Source organism: Caenorhabditis elegans, chromosome IV (assembly GCF_000002985.6).
Source record: "Caenorhabditis elegans chromosome IV".
NCBI classification, from domain to species: Eukaryota; Metazoa; Nematoda; class Chromadorea; order Rhabditida; family Rhabditidae; genus Caenorhabditis; species Caenorhabditis elegans.
Window position 1 is genome coordinate 14,822,508 of NC_003282.8, and position 14,659 is coordinate 14,837,166.

At 33.3% G+C, this 14,659-nt stretch overlaps 3 protein-coding genes and 45 non-coding genes across 50 annotated transcripts; 29 read left to right on the forward strand and 19 right to left on the reverse strand.

The window, feature by feature from the left end:
- Positions 1-32: 32 nt before the first annotated feature.
- sec-61.A (Translocon Sec61/SecY plug domain-containing protein) lies at positions 33-2,757 on the reverse strand (the record flags this gene model as incomplete). 2 transcript variants are annotated; one of them, NM_001268909.4, is made up of 4 exons in its annotated part: positions 33-835; positions 950-1,515; positions 1,565-1,909; positions 2,337-2,757. In NM_001268909.4, 4 exons carry the CDS (start codon positions 2,341-2,343, stop codon positions 332-334), a joined length of 1,422 nt encoding a protein of 473 aa, NP_001255838.1. The 2 variants fall into 2 exon arrangements, with proteins under 2 accessions (NP_001255838.1, NP_001255839.1); NM_001268910.3 differs by lacking the exon at positions 2,337-2,757 and having other exon boundaries at positions 332-835; positions 1,565-1,823.
- Positions 2,758-3,171: 414 nt separating this feature from the next.
- rps-18 (Small ribosomal subunit protein uS13) lies at positions 3,172-3,912 on the forward strand. Its single transcript, NM_070393.6, has 3 exons — positions 3,172-3,293; positions 3,340-3,528; positions 3,684-3,912. Exons 1-3 carry the CDS (start codon positions 3,192-3,194, stop codon positions 3,855-3,857), a joined length of 465 nt encoding a protein of 154 aa, NP_502794.1. The 5' UTR covers positions 3,172-3,191; the 3' UTR covers positions 3,858-3,912.
- An 8-nt stretch (positions 3,913-3,920) lies between these two features.
- hhat-2 (Homolog of Hedgehog AcylTransferase) lies at positions 3,921-6,619 on the reverse strand. 2 transcript variants are annotated; one of them, NM_001268911.4, is made up of 5 exons: positions 6,408-6,619; positions 5,731-5,832; positions 5,274-5,366; positions 4,702-5,219; positions 3,921-4,652 (listed from the first exon to the last, which is right to left on the reverse strand). In NM_001268911.4, the coding sequence occupies exons 1-5, from the start codon at positions 6,575-6,577 to the stop codon at positions 3,961-3,963; spliced, it is 1,575 nt and encodes a 524-aa protein (NP_001255840.1). In that variant the 5' UTR covers positions 6,578-6,619; the 3' UTR covers positions 3,921-3,960. The 2 variants fall into 2 exon arrangements, 1 of the variants encoding a protein (NP_001255840.1); NR_060808.1 differs by lacking the exon at positions 3,921-4,652 and having other exon boundaries at positions 4,834-4,882; positions 5,040-5,219; positions 6,408-6,577.
- Positions 6,306-6,326, reverse strand: 21ur-884. The gene has a single exon (NR_060809.1).
- A 302-nt stretch (positions 6,620-6,921) lies between the features above and the next one.
- Positions 6,922-6,942, forward strand: 21ur-6425. Its single transcript, NR_060810.1, has one exon.
- A 220-nt stretch (positions 6,943-7,162) lies between these two features.
- 21ur-1990 lies at positions 7,163-7,183 on the forward strand. Its single transcript, NR_060811.1, has one exon.
- 21ur-12028 lies at positions 7,179-7,199 on the reverse strand. The gene has a single exon (NR_060812.1).
- Positions 7,200-7,237: 38 nt separating this feature from the next.
- 21ur-5776 lies at positions 7,238-7,258 on the forward strand. The gene has a single exon (NR_060813.1).
- Positions 7,259-7,381: 123 nt separating this feature from the next.
- Positions 7,382-7,402, forward strand: 21ur-3860. The gene has a single exon (NR_060814.1).
- 21ur-9564 lies at positions 7,385-7,405 on the forward strand. Its single transcript, NR_060815.1, has one exon.
- Positions 7,406-7,780: 375 nt separating this feature from the next.
- Positions 7,781-7,801, forward strand: 21ur-1001. The gene has a single exon (NR_060816.1).
- Positions 7,802-7,905: 104 nt separating this feature from the next.
- 21ur-4146 lies at positions 7,906-7,926 on the forward strand. The gene has a single exon (NR_060817.1).
- A 227-nt stretch (positions 7,927-8,153) lies between these two features.
- Positions 8,154-8,174, forward strand: 21ur-4463. The gene has a single exon (NR_060818.1).
- Positions 8,175-8,236: 62 nt separating this feature from the next.
- Positions 8,237-8,257, forward strand: 21ur-3772. The gene has a single exon (NR_060819.1).
- A 98-nt stretch (positions 8,258-8,355) lies between these two features.
- Positions 8,356-8,376, forward strand: 21ur-4338. Its single transcript, NR_060820.1, has one exon.
- On the forward strand, positions 8,360-8,380 carry 21ur-832. The gene has a single exon (NR_060821.1).
- A 417-nt stretch (positions 8,381-8,797) lies between these two features.
- Positions 8,798-8,818, forward strand: 21ur-7181. Its single transcript, NR_060822.1, has one exon.
- Positions 8,819-8,994: 176 nt separating this feature from the next.
- 21ur-1094 lies at positions 8,995-9,015 on the reverse strand. The gene has a single exon (NR_060823.1).
- A 230-nt stretch (positions 9,016-9,245) lies between these two features.
- 21ur-12889 lies at positions 9,246-9,266 on the forward strand. Its single transcript, NR_060824.1, has one exon.
- Positions 9,267-9,392: 126 nt separating this feature from the next.
- On the forward strand, positions 9,393-9,413 carry 21ur-11436. The gene has a single exon (NR_060825.1).
- Positions 9,414-9,487: 74 nt separating this feature from the next.
- 21ur-3519 lies at positions 9,488-9,508 on the forward strand. Its single transcript, NR_060826.1, has one exon.
- A 5-nt stretch (positions 9,509-9,513) lies between these two features.
- 21ur-7115 lies at positions 9,514-9,534 on the reverse strand. Its single transcript, NR_060827.1, has one exon.
- A 228-nt stretch (positions 9,535-9,762) lies between these two features.
- Positions 9,763-9,783, forward strand: 21ur-4518. The gene has a single exon (NR_060828.1).
- Positions 9,784-10,171: 388 nt separating this feature from the next.
- Positions 10,172-10,192, reverse strand: 21ur-12288. The gene has a single exon (NR_060829.1).
- Positions 10,173-10,193, reverse strand: 21ur-7629. Its single transcript, NR_060830.1, has one exon.
- Positions 10,194-10,446: 253 nt separating this feature from the next.
- 21ur-8430 lies at positions 10,447-10,467 on the reverse strand. The gene has a single exon (NR_060831.1).
- Positions 10,448-10,468, reverse strand: 21ur-4489. The gene has a single exon (NR_060832.1).
- Positions 10,469-10,561: 93 nt separating this feature from the next.
- Positions 10,562-10,582, reverse strand: 21ur-981. Its single transcript, NR_060833.1, has one exon.
- 21ur-11226 lies at positions 10,565-10,585 on the reverse strand. The gene has a single exon (NR_060834.1).
- A 107-nt stretch (positions 10,586-10,692) lies between these two features.
- On the reverse strand, positions 10,693-10,713 carry 21ur-6509. Its single transcript, NR_060835.1, has one exon.
- On the reverse strand, positions 10,694-10,714 carry 21ur-8959. The gene has a single exon (NR_060836.1).
- Positions 10,715-10,910: 196 nt separating this feature from the next.
- On the forward strand, positions 10,911-10,931 carry 21ur-3290. The gene has a single exon (NR_060837.1).
- Positions 10,912-10,932, forward strand: 21ur-13363. The gene has a single exon (NR_060838.1).
- Positions 10,933-11,308: 376 nt separating this feature from the next.
- On the reverse strand, positions 11,309-11,329 carry 21ur-3747. Its single transcript, NR_060839.1, has one exon.
- A 136-nt stretch (positions 11,330-11,465) lies between these two features.
- Positions 11,466-11,486, reverse strand: 21ur-2302. The gene has a single exon (NR_060840.1).
- A 190-nt stretch (positions 11,487-11,676) lies between these two features.
- On the reverse strand, positions 11,677-11,697 carry 21ur-7247. The gene has a single exon (NR_060841.1).
- A 195-nt stretch (positions 11,698-11,892) lies between these two features.
- On the reverse strand, positions 11,893-11,913 carry 21ur-9271. Its single transcript, NR_060842.1, has one exon.
- A 747-nt stretch (positions 11,914-12,660) lies between these two features.
- 21ur-9067 lies at positions 12,661-12,681 on the reverse strand. Its single transcript, NR_060843.1, has one exon.
- Positions 12,682-12,799: 118 nt separating this feature from the next.
- 21ur-9019 lies at positions 12,800-12,820 on the forward strand. Its single transcript, NR_060844.1, has one exon.
- On the forward strand, positions 12,801-12,821 carry 21ur-10493. The gene has a single exon (NR_060845.1).
- A 447-nt stretch (positions 12,822-13,268) lies between these two features.
- On the forward strand, positions 13,269-13,289 carry 21ur-364. Its single transcript, NR_060846.1, has one exon.
- Positions 13,290-13,627: 338 nt separating this feature from the next.
- 21ur-4626 lies at positions 13,628-13,648 on the forward strand. Its single transcript, NR_060847.1, has one exon.
- Positions 13,649-13,787: 139 nt separating this feature from the next.
- 21ur-7470 lies at positions 13,788-13,808 on the forward strand. The gene has a single exon (NR_060848.1).
- A 188-nt stretch (positions 13,809-13,996) lies between these two features.
- 21ur-3231 lies at positions 13,997-14,017 on the forward strand. Its single transcript, NR_060849.1, has one exon.
- Positions 14,018-14,055: 38 nt separating this feature from the next.
- On the forward strand, positions 14,056-14,076 carry 21ur-3135. The gene has a single exon (NR_060850.1).
- Positions 14,057-14,077, forward strand: 21ur-11248. The gene has a single exon (NR_060851.1).
- Positions 14,060-14,080, forward strand: 21ur-11113. Its single transcript, NR_060852.1, has one exon.
- Positions 14,081-14,329: 249 nt separating this feature from the next.
- On the forward strand, positions 14,330-14,350 carry 21ur-12495. Its single transcript, NR_060853.1, has one exon.
- The last annotated feature ends 309 nt before the right edge of the window (positions 14,351-14,659 follow it).

A 14,659-nucleotide genomic window follows, 5' to 3' on the forward strand; every position in this document is an offset into this window, starting at 1 on the left:
TGGAAAAGGAATGAGAGTCAACTATTACAAAGATCTTAAAATTTATTTTTATTTGGGATCGAAGATTGATCGTTTTTTGGAGAAGAAAAATAAATTAAAGACAACAAACTCTAGTATTAGGGGAGAGGGTGGAGGTAAAACAAAAAAAACTGGGAAGTGGAAAAAACAAGAAAAAAAAAGATATATATAATTTTTAATATATAAGAAATTATTTTCTGTGGGGGGCAATTAGAGAATTGAAGAGAGGGTGACCCGAGTGAGGTGATGAGCCGTTTGGACAAACCACCAAAACGAAAAGGAGACAATAAATATAAACATAATAGGTCGATGCTTAGAAGAACATGGCGGAAACTCCTCCCATCTCTTGTTGCTCCTTGACGAAGATCTCGAAGTATTGGTAGATGATCGTGACGGCGAGAAGGATTCCGGTTCCGGATCCGATAGCTCCCATGAAGTCGGCGGTGACGGAAAGAGCTCCAATGCAGAGTCCTCCGAAGGCGGCGGCAGTTGGGATGTAACGGTTGAGCTCGTGAATCATGGACTTCTCACGATGACCACGCATGACCATCTGTTGCTCCTTGAGTTGCTTGGCAACATCCTTGGCAGAAGATCCGGACACATCGATCCAGGTCTTGGAGAAGAATGCGCAAGATCCGAGCATGAAGACGATGTAGATGATGCAGTGGATTGGGTCTTCGAAGATGTGTCCAAGAGACTCTGGTGGTGAAAGATAGTAGCAGAGTCCTCCAGTTGGGTAGCTTCTGTATCCGGTGTTATCGGACCAGGTACCGAGAAGGTTGATGAAGAAGTTTCCTCCGAACTTTCCGGCGAGCATCTGAAAAATAAACATTTTCCATCAGACTTGAGAATGAACTCAAAAAATTTCTCGGCCAACTTGACCCTCTAGAGAAAGATAAACATCTAACGGTACTACTGAGATGCAACAAACCTGAGAGATAACGTAGAGGTTGGAGACGAGAGCAGATTGAAGGATGATTGGAATGTTGGAGGTGTAGAAGAGCTTGATTGGGTAGCTGCTGTATTGTCCACGGTAGCGGGCAGACTTGATTGGGAGGTCGACACGGAATCCTTGGAAGTAGATAACCACCGCAAAAACGAGGAAAGTAGCCATCAAGTTCATCAAGTTTGGAAGGTTTTGACGGTAGAAAGCCTCACGAAGGGCACGGACCTTGTCGGAGCGGGTGGCAAGAAGATGGAAAAGAGCAATGACGGCTCCTTCGAACTCGGTTCCACGTCCGGTGTTCATTGTTGCCGGGGAGAATGCCTTCCAGACAATGGTTTCACAGATGTTGGTGGCAATGAAGAGAGAAATTCCGGATCCGAGACCATATCCCTTTTGGAGAAGCTCGTCGAGAAGGAGGACGATGAGACCGGCAATAACGAGTTGGACGACGATAAGGAGACAGATTCCAGCTCCGATTTCCGATGGCTCTCCGTAGAGTCCGGACATGACGTAGACAATAGCTTGTCCAACAGTGATGACCATACCGAACACTGAAAAGTTCAAAAATTAGAGATTGAAAACACACACTTTTCGGCTTACATTTCTGGGCTCCGTTGAAAAGAGCACGGTCCTTTGGTGTGTCTCCGACTTCGATGATCTTGGCTCCGGCGAGAAGTTGCATGATAAGTCCAGAAGTGACGATTGGCGAGATTCCGAGCTCCATAAGAGTACCACGGTTGGAAGCCATAATAACACGAAGCCAGTAGAATGGATCGGCCGAGTCGGTGGACATGATTCCGAAGAGTGGGATTTGGCAACATACGAGGAACACGAAGAGGGTGATGGCCGTCCAGAGCATCTTCTCACGGAACTGGATCTTACGCTCCGGCTTCGACACCTCCGGCACGAAGCCGCAGAATGGCTTCACGAATTCAAGGAATTTAACTGAAAAAAACAATATTAATTAGGATGGCGAACTACAAAAATCGATAATCCTCTCGGGTGCACCACACCTTTGTTTGCCGCCCGCCGGACTGCAAAATTATCGACTCGCACCTGTTTCTCTCCGATTTAGACAAAATTCAAGAAATTCTACATTTAAAAATGAAACAAAATCCGTAGTAAGGCAATGTGAGAAGAATTTTAAAGTTACATTGCAGAAAATGCGGTGTTCTCCTTAAAATTTATGAAAAATAGAGGAAATTCTTCCACGTAGCAAATCGCACACTAGAAAATTCGCAAGAAAAGGGCATTCAGTTTGATTGGAGGAATTTTTAAATTGAGAATTTTCAAATAAAGCAGCTACGCGTTACGATAAATTCTGAATGTCTAGATTACTTTTTAGTTGAAACAAATAAAAAAGAATACTTACTTCCCATGATGGTACGTTGATCTTCTCAGCACACTGGAAGAAGTGAACACAGAGAGACACAAGGAGTGTTGCCTTTCGGATAATATAAATGGAGAGAAGATAGACGGGGGAGAGACAGAATCTGCTGTCGTGGGCACCGCACACGCCGACAGTGCCGATAGTGGACACACGCAAAACGAGTGTTACCGTACCTTCGAACTGGCAGAGCGGGACAGTGTTTTTGCAGTTTTTATTGCTATTTTCAGCGATTTTTGTAAAGTTTTACCACTTTTTCGATGTGAAAAAAATCCCTCTACTCAATTTCAGCAAAAATATTAATTTAATTCACCGAAATCTGTCAGAAATCACGAAAAACTTTAATTCGGACTGCAAGGTCTCGAGACGATTCAAAGGCGCGTGCAGTTTCGCGGCTGGGTTTCGCACCGCTCGTCCTCTCTCCTTTCGTCTCTCTTCGGAATTTATTTCTTTTCCCTAAATTTTTTTGGCTTTTTCCGTTGAAACTTTACCAATTTTCGCGATTTTTCTTCAAAATTTGTTTTTGAAAAATTCAGGATAATTTGTTTTATCGATTTTTAAACATTCAAAGCTTTGTTACTCGACAAATTCGCTGAAAACATGCCGAAACTCGAATTTTAATATTTGAAAATTATCGAATTTACTAGTTTTGTGAATATTGTATCATTTTTTAGGCATTTACAGGTCAATTTTAACTTATTATTCAGCTGAAAGTGCTTAATAATAATGTTTTTTGGTAATTTTTCGTCGCAAATTTTTTATTTTTTTTGAATATCCGCGCTTTTCACTCGTGCATCTCACTAAATTTTTTATTTTTCAGGGTCATAAAATCACGACAAGATGTCGTTGATCATTCCGGAGAAATTCCAGCACATTCATCGTGTGATGAACACCAACATCGATGGTAACCGCAAGGTTCCATACGCCTTGACCGCCATCAAGGTTTGTTTTTTAAATGTTTGATATTTTTAATTTTTATCGTTTTCAGGGAGTTGGTCGTCGTTTCGCCTTCGTCTGCTGCCGCAAAGCTGACGTTGATGTCAACAAGCGCGCCGGAGAGCTCACTGAGGAGGACTTCGACAAGATTGTCACCATCATGCAAAACCCATCTCAATACAAAATCCCAAATTGGTTCCTTAACAGACAAAAGGACATCAAGGACGGAAAGACTGGACAGGTTAGTTGTTTCGTCTAAAAAAAATCACTTAAAATTATACAACTGGAGTGAAAATTAGGCCTGTTTTTTTTTTAAATCTGTATACAGGCCACCCAGTTTAATTATTTTGAGAGTAGCAAATTTTGACTATAATTCTTATAGACATATGTTTTCAGCTCCTCTCCACCGCCGTCGACAACAAGCTCCGTGAGGATCTTGAGCGCATGAAGAAGATCCGTCTCCACAGAGGACTCAGACATTACTGGGGACTTCGCGTCAGAGGACAGCACACCAAGACCACCGGACGCAAGGGACGCACCGTCGGAGTGTCCAAGAAGAAGGGAGGATAAGTCTGATTGTTTACGGGATGTTATGTTATTTTTTGTTGCTAGTATCCCGAAAATAAATGTTACTTTCAAAAATAATTTCTTTATTTGTCAAACAATACAAGTTTTAAACCATTTTCTTGTGTTTTTGGTAGAATTCAAGATCGAGGCAAACATTATTAAAGAAATAACCCAGAGTCAAAATATGCAGAAATGCAAACCCGGCAGTTAATGGGAAAATACTTATATTAATTGAAAATACATCTAATACTCCTTGCACGACCACGTTTTGAGATATCGTCTCGCCAACACCTTCCTGTCCAAGAAAGAAGAAAACTCCGAAAATTCCTGGTGTTACAGTGAGAAGCATGAGTGTTGCCATAATTCTTCTGCAGCAGTGTTCCCCGAGACGTTTCCTGATTCGCTGAACCTTGGGAATTTTCCAAATTTGCCATCCTATCCGCTCTACTATCAATTCGGTTGCTGATAATGTTACCCAAAAGATGAAGTGCCTTCGAGTTCCATGCCAAGCTAGAACAACACCAAAAACTGCACACAGAGCCCCAAGACTTCTCAAAATGGACCAAAATAGAGGCAACGGTTTTCGCATAGCTGGGATATAGACCTGATACTTTAAGAATTGATAGAGTCCATTATCGAAAAATCTCCACATTCTGGAATAAAGCGACACTCTGGAAATGCAGATAGGTGGTGGCGGAGGTCGAAAACCATCCAGAGCCGCGAAAAATGCAGGAACTCCGAAAATGACCACGTATTTCACATGGAATAGTTGGCCAGCCACGTAGGCAATTGCAGAAACTGAAACTTAAAAAAAATTGAGGAAAAAAAAAGGTTTTTCTGAACAAACCTTCATAAGAATTTAGACTATTAACTAGGGAATCTGGTGAATTGAAAAGTGCCTGAACATGTATAAAATGCAAAATCAATTCGATAAATCCAAACCAAAAAACCAGTCGAAAACCAAACCAAAGTGCACATTTCACAGAATTCCAGCAAATTTCAGTTGTCTTTTGCCACGTCTCGAATTGCTGAATAAAATCCTCAAATCGTACAATAAGTGTCATGGAGTAGGGGAGATAGGAGAAATAGATCAGGCTATCTGCCATAATCTTTGAAAAATCTGATTTTCCAGGTTTCAGATCGCATAGAAAAAGGGCCAAATTGAGTATTTTAATAGATCCGTACAGATAAATGTTGAATTCTCGATAGAAAATGTGAGTTCCAGACGAGAATGGGACGATTTGTGTGGCTCGGACGATGAAGACGATGCACAGGAGCCACGGAGTCCATTTGGAGCCGCCTGTGAGCCACGTGGCAACGATGACGAGCACCGAGAATGAGTAGAGGACGAAAATGCATTGGAAACTGGAAATTTTTGGGGAATTTGAATGAATTTTCAGAGATTTTTAGAATATAAACCTGCTCATGTGAATTTGGAGCAAGAAACCGATGGCGATAAAGGCATAATTTGAGATCGTGGAACATGGAAGAAATCGTTTTGAGATGAATATTCTGGAATTTGAAGCTTTTTAAAGGCGCACGGCATTATTCAGATGGGTCTCGGCGCGCAAGTAGGTTTATAGTAGATTTTTCCACTAAAATGGCTTTAAATCAGTTTTCTATCATTTTTGCCGGCCGATAAGCGGGAAAGTCGACATTTTTGAAGAAAAATGAAAAAAAACTACAAAAATCGATAAAAACTACCATAAACTTTTTTGTGCGCGCCGAGACCCACCTGAGTAAATCTGTATCGTTACTGTAGCTCGTGTCGAGCCGCTTTTGCATAGAAATAGAGAAAACAGTCGTGGCGAGACCCAAGATATGGCAAAATGTCTCATTTTTCCACGTTTCTATAATATTCTTCGTTCAAACAAACCCTAAGCTATGGGCCGAATAATCGAGAAGAAGATGCCACACGGTTTGCCGATAATAAGCCCATTCCGCATCGGATAAATCCATTTTTGCACCGGAGACATAGCTGAAATTGCAAATTTAAATTGTTTTTAAAACGGTGGCCGAGTTTTCGCTAGGCCACAGTGCCAAAATGGTCTCGACACGATCGAAACTTTCCAGCTACCGTACCTGTGGGTACTGTAGTTTTTTCATTAATTTTCCCAGTTTTCGAAGCACAAACTAGATAAAAATTGGAATTGTAGAAAAAAACAACAAAAAAGAGTCCGATTTTCGATTTTTTTTTTCTCGAAATTTCGTAAAAAATCGAAATTTTCGAACATTTTTTCGGTCATTTCTCAATTTTTCCCGAAACTTTACATTTTATCTCGATATTTTTTGAATTAAAAATTGTTAATTAGCGATTTTTCCTGAAAAAACAGATAAATTGAAATTTTCGACGACGAAACCCAGGGGTACTGTAGCTGCAAAAACTTTCTCTCGTGCCAGGACCCTTTTTTGCCAAAAACTGCAGGTTTTTATATGAATTTTCATAGATTTCGTTATGTTTTCACCGAGTCAATATTCCATAAACTTTTCCAAATTATATATCTTTTTCCAAGAAACTGTAATTTTTTTTCAAAACTTTTTTCAAAAACCCACCAACTATCCTGCATCCAATGTTTAATCCATCCCTTTGCTTTTCCATTCGAGACCCAATATGCTATTACAAATGCAAAAAGCGAGTGAAATATCCAGACAGACCACGCTAAAGCCCTTTCAGCTTTGGGTAGTGGACCAGGAATTGAAGGAGACGGGGAAGAGACGGTCATTTCGTATTGTAAAGTGGTGATAGGGGCATTCTGAATAGGGAATATTTATATATTTGTATGGTTATGGGTGTTTGGAAGAAAATATGAAAGGAATAGGCTTATTTGTTAAGGCCAGAAGCGTAGACGGAGGCTTAGTACTGCTGTGGAGAAATTTTGAAAAAAAAACTCAAAGAAAAAATTTACCGTTTCAAAAAATTCATATTTTTTCTTCATAAAAATTAAAATTAATTCTGATCTTTTTTTTTTTAGGATGCTTTAAAAATATTTGAATTTTGATACAGAAAAATTCCGAAAAAATACTGTTTCAACTTGTTTCTTTAACTACATTCAATTTTATTCATTAGTTTCGCACTTGTTCTCTGTCAAATTAAATTTTTGAATTATCTCATGTATACAAGAGCTCTATCTTATAAGAGTTTATTTTGAAAGGTAATTTTTAGAAGTTTTCATTGATTTTTGACTGAAAAACTCAATATTTACTGAAAGTAGATGAATTCCTTCAAATTAAAAAATCCCAACTTGATAGTGAGTAAAAAATTACAGTTTCAAGTAAAAAGAAAAGCGATTCCGTATTTGTCCGGGTGATGCATACTTTTTTATGTTGAAAAATCGACCGTTTCAATTAGTTTTTAAATGTTTCTGAAAATTAAATGAATCCATTGAAATTTTATTATTTAAAAAAAACACGATGTCTTCAGAAAAGTGTTATATTTATGAAACATTTGATTATAATAGTCATAAAAATTATAAAACCGAATCATGTTTCGATCAGTTTTTAAGATTAAAAATAATATTTTGGTGAACTAGTTTCATAATTTTTCTGACTTTTCTAGAAACTTCAAGCAATGTTCAGACCCCGCGAATGTTTAAATTAAAAAATTGTATAACTTTTTCTGAACGAATTCCAATATTATTCAATGAGTCTTCACCATATTTTGAGTGTAAATTTAAAACAATTTCTGAAAATTATTTGAAAAAAGAAAAAGACACTCATTCCGTATTGCCAAAAGTTGAAAGAGGCATTCTGAATGAAGAAAATATATATCTATATGGTTATGGGTGTTTGAAAGAAAATATGAAAAGGAAACGGCTTGTTTGTTAAGGCCGGGGTATGCGAGGCTCAGTACTGTTGGATGAAAAATTAGAAAAAAAAATTACTGTTTTGAAAAATTCATAATTTCAATTCATAACAATTACAATTAATGTCGATCCTGCTTTTATGAGACAATTTAACTAAGCAAATTTTGATATAGAAATATTTTTAAAAAATATCGACAAAATTCTGTTTCAATTTGTTTCTTTAACTACATTCAATGTTATTTCACTAGTTCTCTCGAAAGTTGGTTTTTTTTGTGAAATTAAATGTTTCAATTAGCTAATTGTGGAAGTGCTTTTTTTAAATGTAAATAAACAAAGTTTAAAAGTTTATATTAATTTCTATTCAGAGACTTTCATTTTTTGACTGAAAATTAAATATTTACTCGAATGAATTTCCTCCAAATAAAAAATCTCAGTTTCAGTAAAAAATTGCAGTTTCAAGTTAAAAGAAAATCGATTCCGTATTTAACCGGGTTATTCCAATAATGCACGACAATGGATTTTGAAAAATCGACTGTTTCAATTAGTTTTTGAATATTACTGAAAGTTTAATAAATTTAATCAAAAGAAATTAGAAAGAAAAAAATTTTCTATGAAACATTTAATTTTGTTATAGTAAAACTTTTAAAAGCGTATCATGTTTCTATTAGTTTTTAAATTTAAGCTAATATTTTGGTGAATTAATGTCGTTGTTTTTGAGCGTTTTATAGAAACTTAGTCTTCAAATTTTTGCTAAAAAAGAAAATTGTAGAATTTTTCTGAACGAATTCCAAAAAAAAAAAGTGAAAAAATTTCAAAAAATTATTTGAAAACTGGGAGACTCATCATTTTTATTTAAATTTGTTAGCAGTTAAATGATTCAATTAGCTTAAAAATTCACATTTTATGAAACTTTCGAATTGTTTGGTTTTTGAAGTGTAGAAATTTCAGCAAATTTTAAATGTTTTTGGCTTTAAAATTAAAAATGAGTTTTTTTTTTGAAAATCATCAATTATAAAAAACAATGAAAACAAGACAGTTCTTTAAAAATAACCACGAAAATTAATGAGAATCCTTTAGAACAAAGATAAAAAGTACTGTTTCATCGTTGTTTTAAGATTTATCGGATTTTTAAAAATTTGATTTACGCCTTGGGTTTGTTTTTAAAAATGTTTTTTTCTGAATAAATATTGCTGAAAATTGTCGTCTTGCCATTTTGCAACCAAAAATTACTGAATGAGGGAAATTCTATGTTAATTCGTTTTACAGAGACATATTAGTGAAATCATAGAAGAAAAGTACTACGAATGCAGTTTTCTTAAACGTACTTGAGAATTACGGAAGTACAATGAAAACTTTCATCAACTCTATTGAAATTTATTCTATTTTACTGTAATTCTAGAAACAGTAAAAAACTTGAAAATTCAAAAAAAATTAAAATGAACTGAATTGAGCCAACGCTGGCTCTAACAGAGGAATTAAACACTAAAAACAAAATCTGCACTCGGATACAAACATTTGAAATTTAAAAAAAAATAAAAAAAGTGTGCTTCAATATAATAAGATCTCTTTAATTATTACTCTTTAATAATTGATCTCTCCTCTTTTAATATCAGATTATTGTTTCGGTTATTTTTTGGGATATATTTATTTAATAAAGTCCAATTTTTAAAAAATTATTTGAAAATATTACCGTTGCAGTATTTTGTTTTATAAAAAAAAAAGTCAAAAAAATTACTTCTCGTGGAATAAATTCTAGATTGGAAAAAAAATTGGAAAAAAATCTTCTGTTTCAGAGTGTCGACAAATTTTGATGAGAAAGTAGTTAACCGATTGGTACAATTATACCGAAACAATTTAAATTGAACGAAAATACAACAATAATCTAATATTAAAAGAGGAGATCTTATTATGGCATTGAAGCACACTTTTTTCTTTTTTTAAATTCCAAATGTTTCTATCCGAGTGCCGATTTTGTTTTTATTGTTTAATTTCTCTGTTAGAGCCCGCGTTGGCTCAATGCAGTCTATTTTAAATTTTTTCGAACTTTTCAATTTTGTACTGTTTCTAGAATAACAATAAAATGAAATAAATGTTAGTAATATTGATGCAGTTTTTCTTTGGTTGCCTAATTCTCAAATACGTTGAAAAAACAAAAAACATTCGTAATATTTTCTTCTTTAATATCACTAATTTGTCTCTGTAGAATAAAATAAAATGTAAAGAAAGAGAAAAGAATGACCACCTATAATTGAAAAAAAGCAGGCAAAACTATGCATAACCTAGGGGGTCTGGGACTAGATTTATAGTTTTTTTTCGTTAAACCTCAATGTAAAATACTGTCAAAAATCTCCATATTTAGTTGTATTCTATTATAAAAACCGGGAAAGTTCAAAATTTTTTTTGAAAATAAAATTGTGGGAGGAGAGTGAATAAGAAACAAATAAAAAACAAAAACCATGTAGTCGTTTGAAATTTGAAAAACTTATGGAAAACTCTCTTTAATTTAACTGCTAGATACCAGGAAAAAAACATTCAATTAATTGCTTCAAACCAGTTATGCTAAAGTAAAAATTAGAAACAGTAAACAATTTGATTATTATAAAACTTAAAAAAAAAACTTTTTTTGTAGTAATTCACAAATTAAAAAACGCAAAACTGATGTTTCCCCCATAATTTCATGTTCAAAAAAAATTGAACGTTCCCGGGTTTTCCCCCAAACAATACAAAAATATAGAGATTTTTTGACAGTATTTTACAAATATGTGAATCTAGTCCTAGCCTGAATTTTTTGTGTCATTTGAAGTCGACAAATCATTTAAATACTTTCTCATCAATATTTGTCGACACTCTGAAACATAAGATTTTTTTTTTTCAATTTTCTTGTGCAATAATTTTTATTCAACATGTTCTAGTAGTATGGAGTGAGTAATCACTTTTTTTTTGGATTTTCCTTTAACATAATATTGCAACAGTAATATTTTTTAAATTATATTAAAAAATTAGAATTTATTGATATATCCTAAAATTAATTATTTAAATTTTTTCAAAACTGTCCAATTTTTAATGTTTTATTTTTCTGAATATACGGCATACTTGAAACAGAGGTTTAGAATAAATGTAAATTTTTTATTTACTGTTCTAGTGAAAAAAGAGACAAAAAAGTTTTTATCGCTCACACTATTAGCAAATCCTTTAAAAATTTTAAAGTGTGCTTCAATATTGTAATATAAACCAATATTTTTTCTTATTTTGATTCCTTCCGTTATGGGTCGAATTTCACTAGAAACAAAAAAAAATTAAAAAGTTCTCAAAACCATTGGTTTCTCGGAAAAGATTTCTCCAATAAAGCTATAACAAATTCACTAATACAATATTAACAAGAAATACAAATCTAAAAAGTCGTAAAAAAGACATAAAACCGAACATTTCGACATGTTTGCTCTTTCTCTATTCCTCTTAGAACTGTGTGAATCGAGTGAGGGAAAATAGAGGAGAACTTGTCCGCAAAGCAGTGGTCGTACTTGTCAAAAGAGGGGGACACACTCACTCTTTTCAATTCACAACTACAATGACCTTCACCACGGTGACCGAGCATGAAAATGACCCGTAGAGAGGGGGAAAAGAGAAAGGGAACGGAAGAATTATGCAAAGGAATTGGAATGAGGGGCAGGACTAAACATAATTCTTATGTTTCAAATATACTAAGGTGGTGAAACAGTAAAATTTTTTTTAAAAAAATGTATTGAAAATTGAGGTTCCCATGACAGGCACCTTTTTCTATTCATACAAATAGAAAAAGGTACAAGATCCATTAAAAAGATTCGCTTCAACTTAAAAAAAACAATTGGTTTGAATTTGTTAACAATTTGAAAGTGAAGAATTTTCATCTAGCAATTATGTACAGACAAAAATACAATTTGAAGGGATTTTGCGAAAACGCGAAAAATATTTGATGGCTCAGTTTTGTCATTTGTATGGAAAATTAAAAAAAAGCTCAATGTAAATCAATGCGAAGTTTTTGAAGATGGAAAAAAATCAAAGCGAATAAAAATTTTGGCATCTCTATTTGTGAACTTTGTGTAAGGGTTAAAATATTTTGAGAGTTTTCTGGAATTAAAAAGAAAACTCGCAGAACTTTTTTTTTTAATTTAAAAATTTACTCAAAAAATGTACAGTTTCTGTGAAAATTACACATTTTTTTTGTGAAAACAAGTTCAGTTTTCCTTAAAATAATTAAAAACCAAATCCCATAATAATTAAATGTAATAATAATGTTTCAAATATATATATAAAAAATGAAACAGTAAAATTTTTTGAACATTGCCGAAAAAAAACTGAGTTGAAAATTGATTTTCACATATTAGGCAGGCGCGAAAGATGCCTACGTACTTGCCTACCTACCAATTTATTTAATTTATTTCTGAACTGCAGTATTTTGCGTTAGATTTACTCATTTGTAGTGTGGAGTTTGAAAAAAAGAACCTAAAAAAATGAAAAATTTAACTGTCATCAGAACGAAAAAATTGAATTTGTTGGAGTTTGTTAAAACTATCAAGCTGAAGAATTTTTTTGCTAATAAATTTTAAAAAACTATTTTTAATTGAAAATGGAAGTATTTTTATTGTAGTCAATATAATGCTGAGAACAATTTGAAATTTTCTGGTGCCAATATAAAAACTCAATGAGCTTGTAAGAGTTCAAAATTTCCTGAAAAATTTACTAGTATGGTTCCGAATGATTGGTTAGATTTTTTCACAATCTTCGTGCTTCCTGGCCGTTTTTTTAAGAAGTGAGGGAAATTTTGATGACTCAGTTTTGTAACTTTTAGAGGAAATTGTTCATTTTTTTGCTTTGATGCTCAAATCTAAAATAATCCGAAAATTATTAAAAACAAAAAATGAGAACTCAGGAGCTATTAAAAGTTATTTGCACATTTTTTTATGAACTTTGTGAATGTGTAAAAGTTTCGATATTTTTTTTTTGGAATTGAAAAATAATCGGAGAATCACAATTTGCAAACTTTAATATATTTTTTAATAATATGTTTTCCACTATAGACTCTGTGAAACATTAGAGAATTTTTAGTGAAAATAATGATCAGTTTCAATAAGTTCTTAATCTCATTGAGATGAATTTTATTGATCTTTTAGAATACTGTGGAAATGTAGCTTATAATAAGTCTAGTTCAATAAGAATGAAGCCTTATTATAAGCTACATTTTCGTGTAGAAATTTTAAAAATGTTTAATATTCATATTTGAATTTGTTAAAATATGTGTTTCAAATTAAATATCCGTAATTTGGAGGGTTTTCAATGACGTTTTTCGACATTTTTGCCGGTTAACTCCAGCCATTTTGTTTTTTGTGCGAAGTAAGGAAAACTTTCATTTCGATTCAATAGAATTAAATTCCGACAATGTTATTTTTTTGTTTCAGTCAATTTGATTCGGTTTTTGTCAAAGTGTTACAATTTGCAGTTTTTATTTTGTTTTTTTTCAATTAGGCATATGCTTTGTCCAGTATAACTCCTGTGAAACATTTGTGAATTTGTAGAAAAAATAATGTCCCGTTTCAATAAGTTTTCAAAGGTATCTCTTCGAGATGAATTTTATTATTCCGCTAGGAATCAGTGGATATGTAGCCCATAATAATTCTGTCAACTTTAATTCCAATTCAGTTATTGTCAAAATATTAATTGCAGACAATTTTGTTATGCTTTCGGTTTAATACTATTTTGGTTCTTAAATCGAACAACTTTGGTTTTCCAACTTCATATAACAATTTAGAGATTTTTTTTTCTGAAAACTAAGAAAAAGTTACACATTTCCTATTTTCAAGTTATTTTTTCAGTTATTTTCACTAACTAGTTAACTGATCACAAAAAACTTTGTGGAAAATATTCAAAACCTTAGTGACAATAATGTTCTGTTTCACGAAGTCCTTAAAAGTATCTTGTAACGGTGAACTTTAGTTCAAAGTTTCTCTGTTTGCGGCAATATATAAATTTCAAGAAATTTTACTATGTTTCTAGCTCAACACATTTTCAGAGTCTATAAAAAATGAAAACATTTTATTAATTTTTTTCCTGTTTCAGTGAGTTTTTAAAAAAAATTACCTTCTGTAGTTTCTAATCGGTTCCATGCTGCAATTTTAACCTCAACTTTGGAAAACTGGTATTAGTGTAGATTTACAAAGTTCTCGTTTTTTTTAAATTTTGGTTTAAAAAACGGGAGTTTTCCTGGAATTTACAAGGAAAATTGCAGAATCTGAATTCATTGAGATTTTTTTTACACTTACGCCGAAAATGTATAAACTCTGTGAAAAGGTTGCGAATTTTTAGTGAAAATATTGTTCTGTTTCAACAAGTTTTTAAAAGCATCTCGCAAAAAATTAATGTAGTTAATGAGCGTTAAATATGTATATCGTATTCCCTTTATCAATTTGTATTCCTGCGACAAATTTCCGTCAAAGAGAAATTTGTCTAGTTGGTAGTTTGTAGGATATAGTTTGTAACTGAAAATTTTAATTGCAGTTCAGTCTTTTGCCAAATATAAATTTAGTTATGTTTCTGGTTTAATACAATCTCAGAATCTCAGTGAAAAATAGTTCATCAATTTGTTTTTTCTCTGTTTCAGCAAGGAGTTTTAAATCCAGGCATTTCTTCTGTAGTTGATAATTTTTTTGAAGATTTACGAAATTTTCGTTTTCATTAGTGGTCGCTTTTTAGACATGCAGACATTTTGAGGATTCATGCACGGCCTACAATATATTTTCTCAAGCTTCCCAAGGCCTCTCTTGTCGTCTTAAATTCTGCCACTAACCCCATTTTGAATCAAATGCACATTGAGCTCATCTTCCATGCATCTCCTCCCTTCTCCTCTCATTCTCCATTTTCAGTGTGCATGATTGTCTGCGTCTCCCGCTTCTCTACACTCTCTCGTAGTCTCTACATCTCTCCGTCTCTGTGCTCTTTTTGCTCGTGAAGCTTTTAGTACTGCTAGAA

Coding starts and splice junctions, on each gene's coding strand:
- rps-18 (NM_070393.6), top strand. CDS start 3,192: ATGTCGTTGATCATTCCGGAGAAATTCCAGCACATTCATCGTGTGATG. Junction 3,294..3,339: donor ACGCCTTGACCGCCATCAAG/GTTTGTTTTTTA, acceptor TATCGTTTTCAG/GGAGTTGGTCGTCGTTTCGC. Junction 3,529..3,683: donor AGGACGGAAAGACTGGACAG/GTTAGTTGTTTC, acceptor ATATGTTTTCAG/CTCCTCTCCACCGCCGTCGA.
- hhat-2 (NM_001268911.4), bottom strand. CDS start 6,577: ATGACCGTCTCTTCCCCGTCTCCTTCAATTCCTGGTCCACTACCCAAA. Junction 5,833..6,407: donor CATTGGATGCAGGATAGTTG/GTGGGTTTTTGA, acceptor TTGCAATTTCAG/CTATGTCTCCGGTGCAAAAA. Junction 5,220..5,273: donor CTCCAAATTCACATGAGCAG/GTTTATATTCTA, acceptor AAAAATTTCCAG/TTTCCAATGCATTTTCGTCC.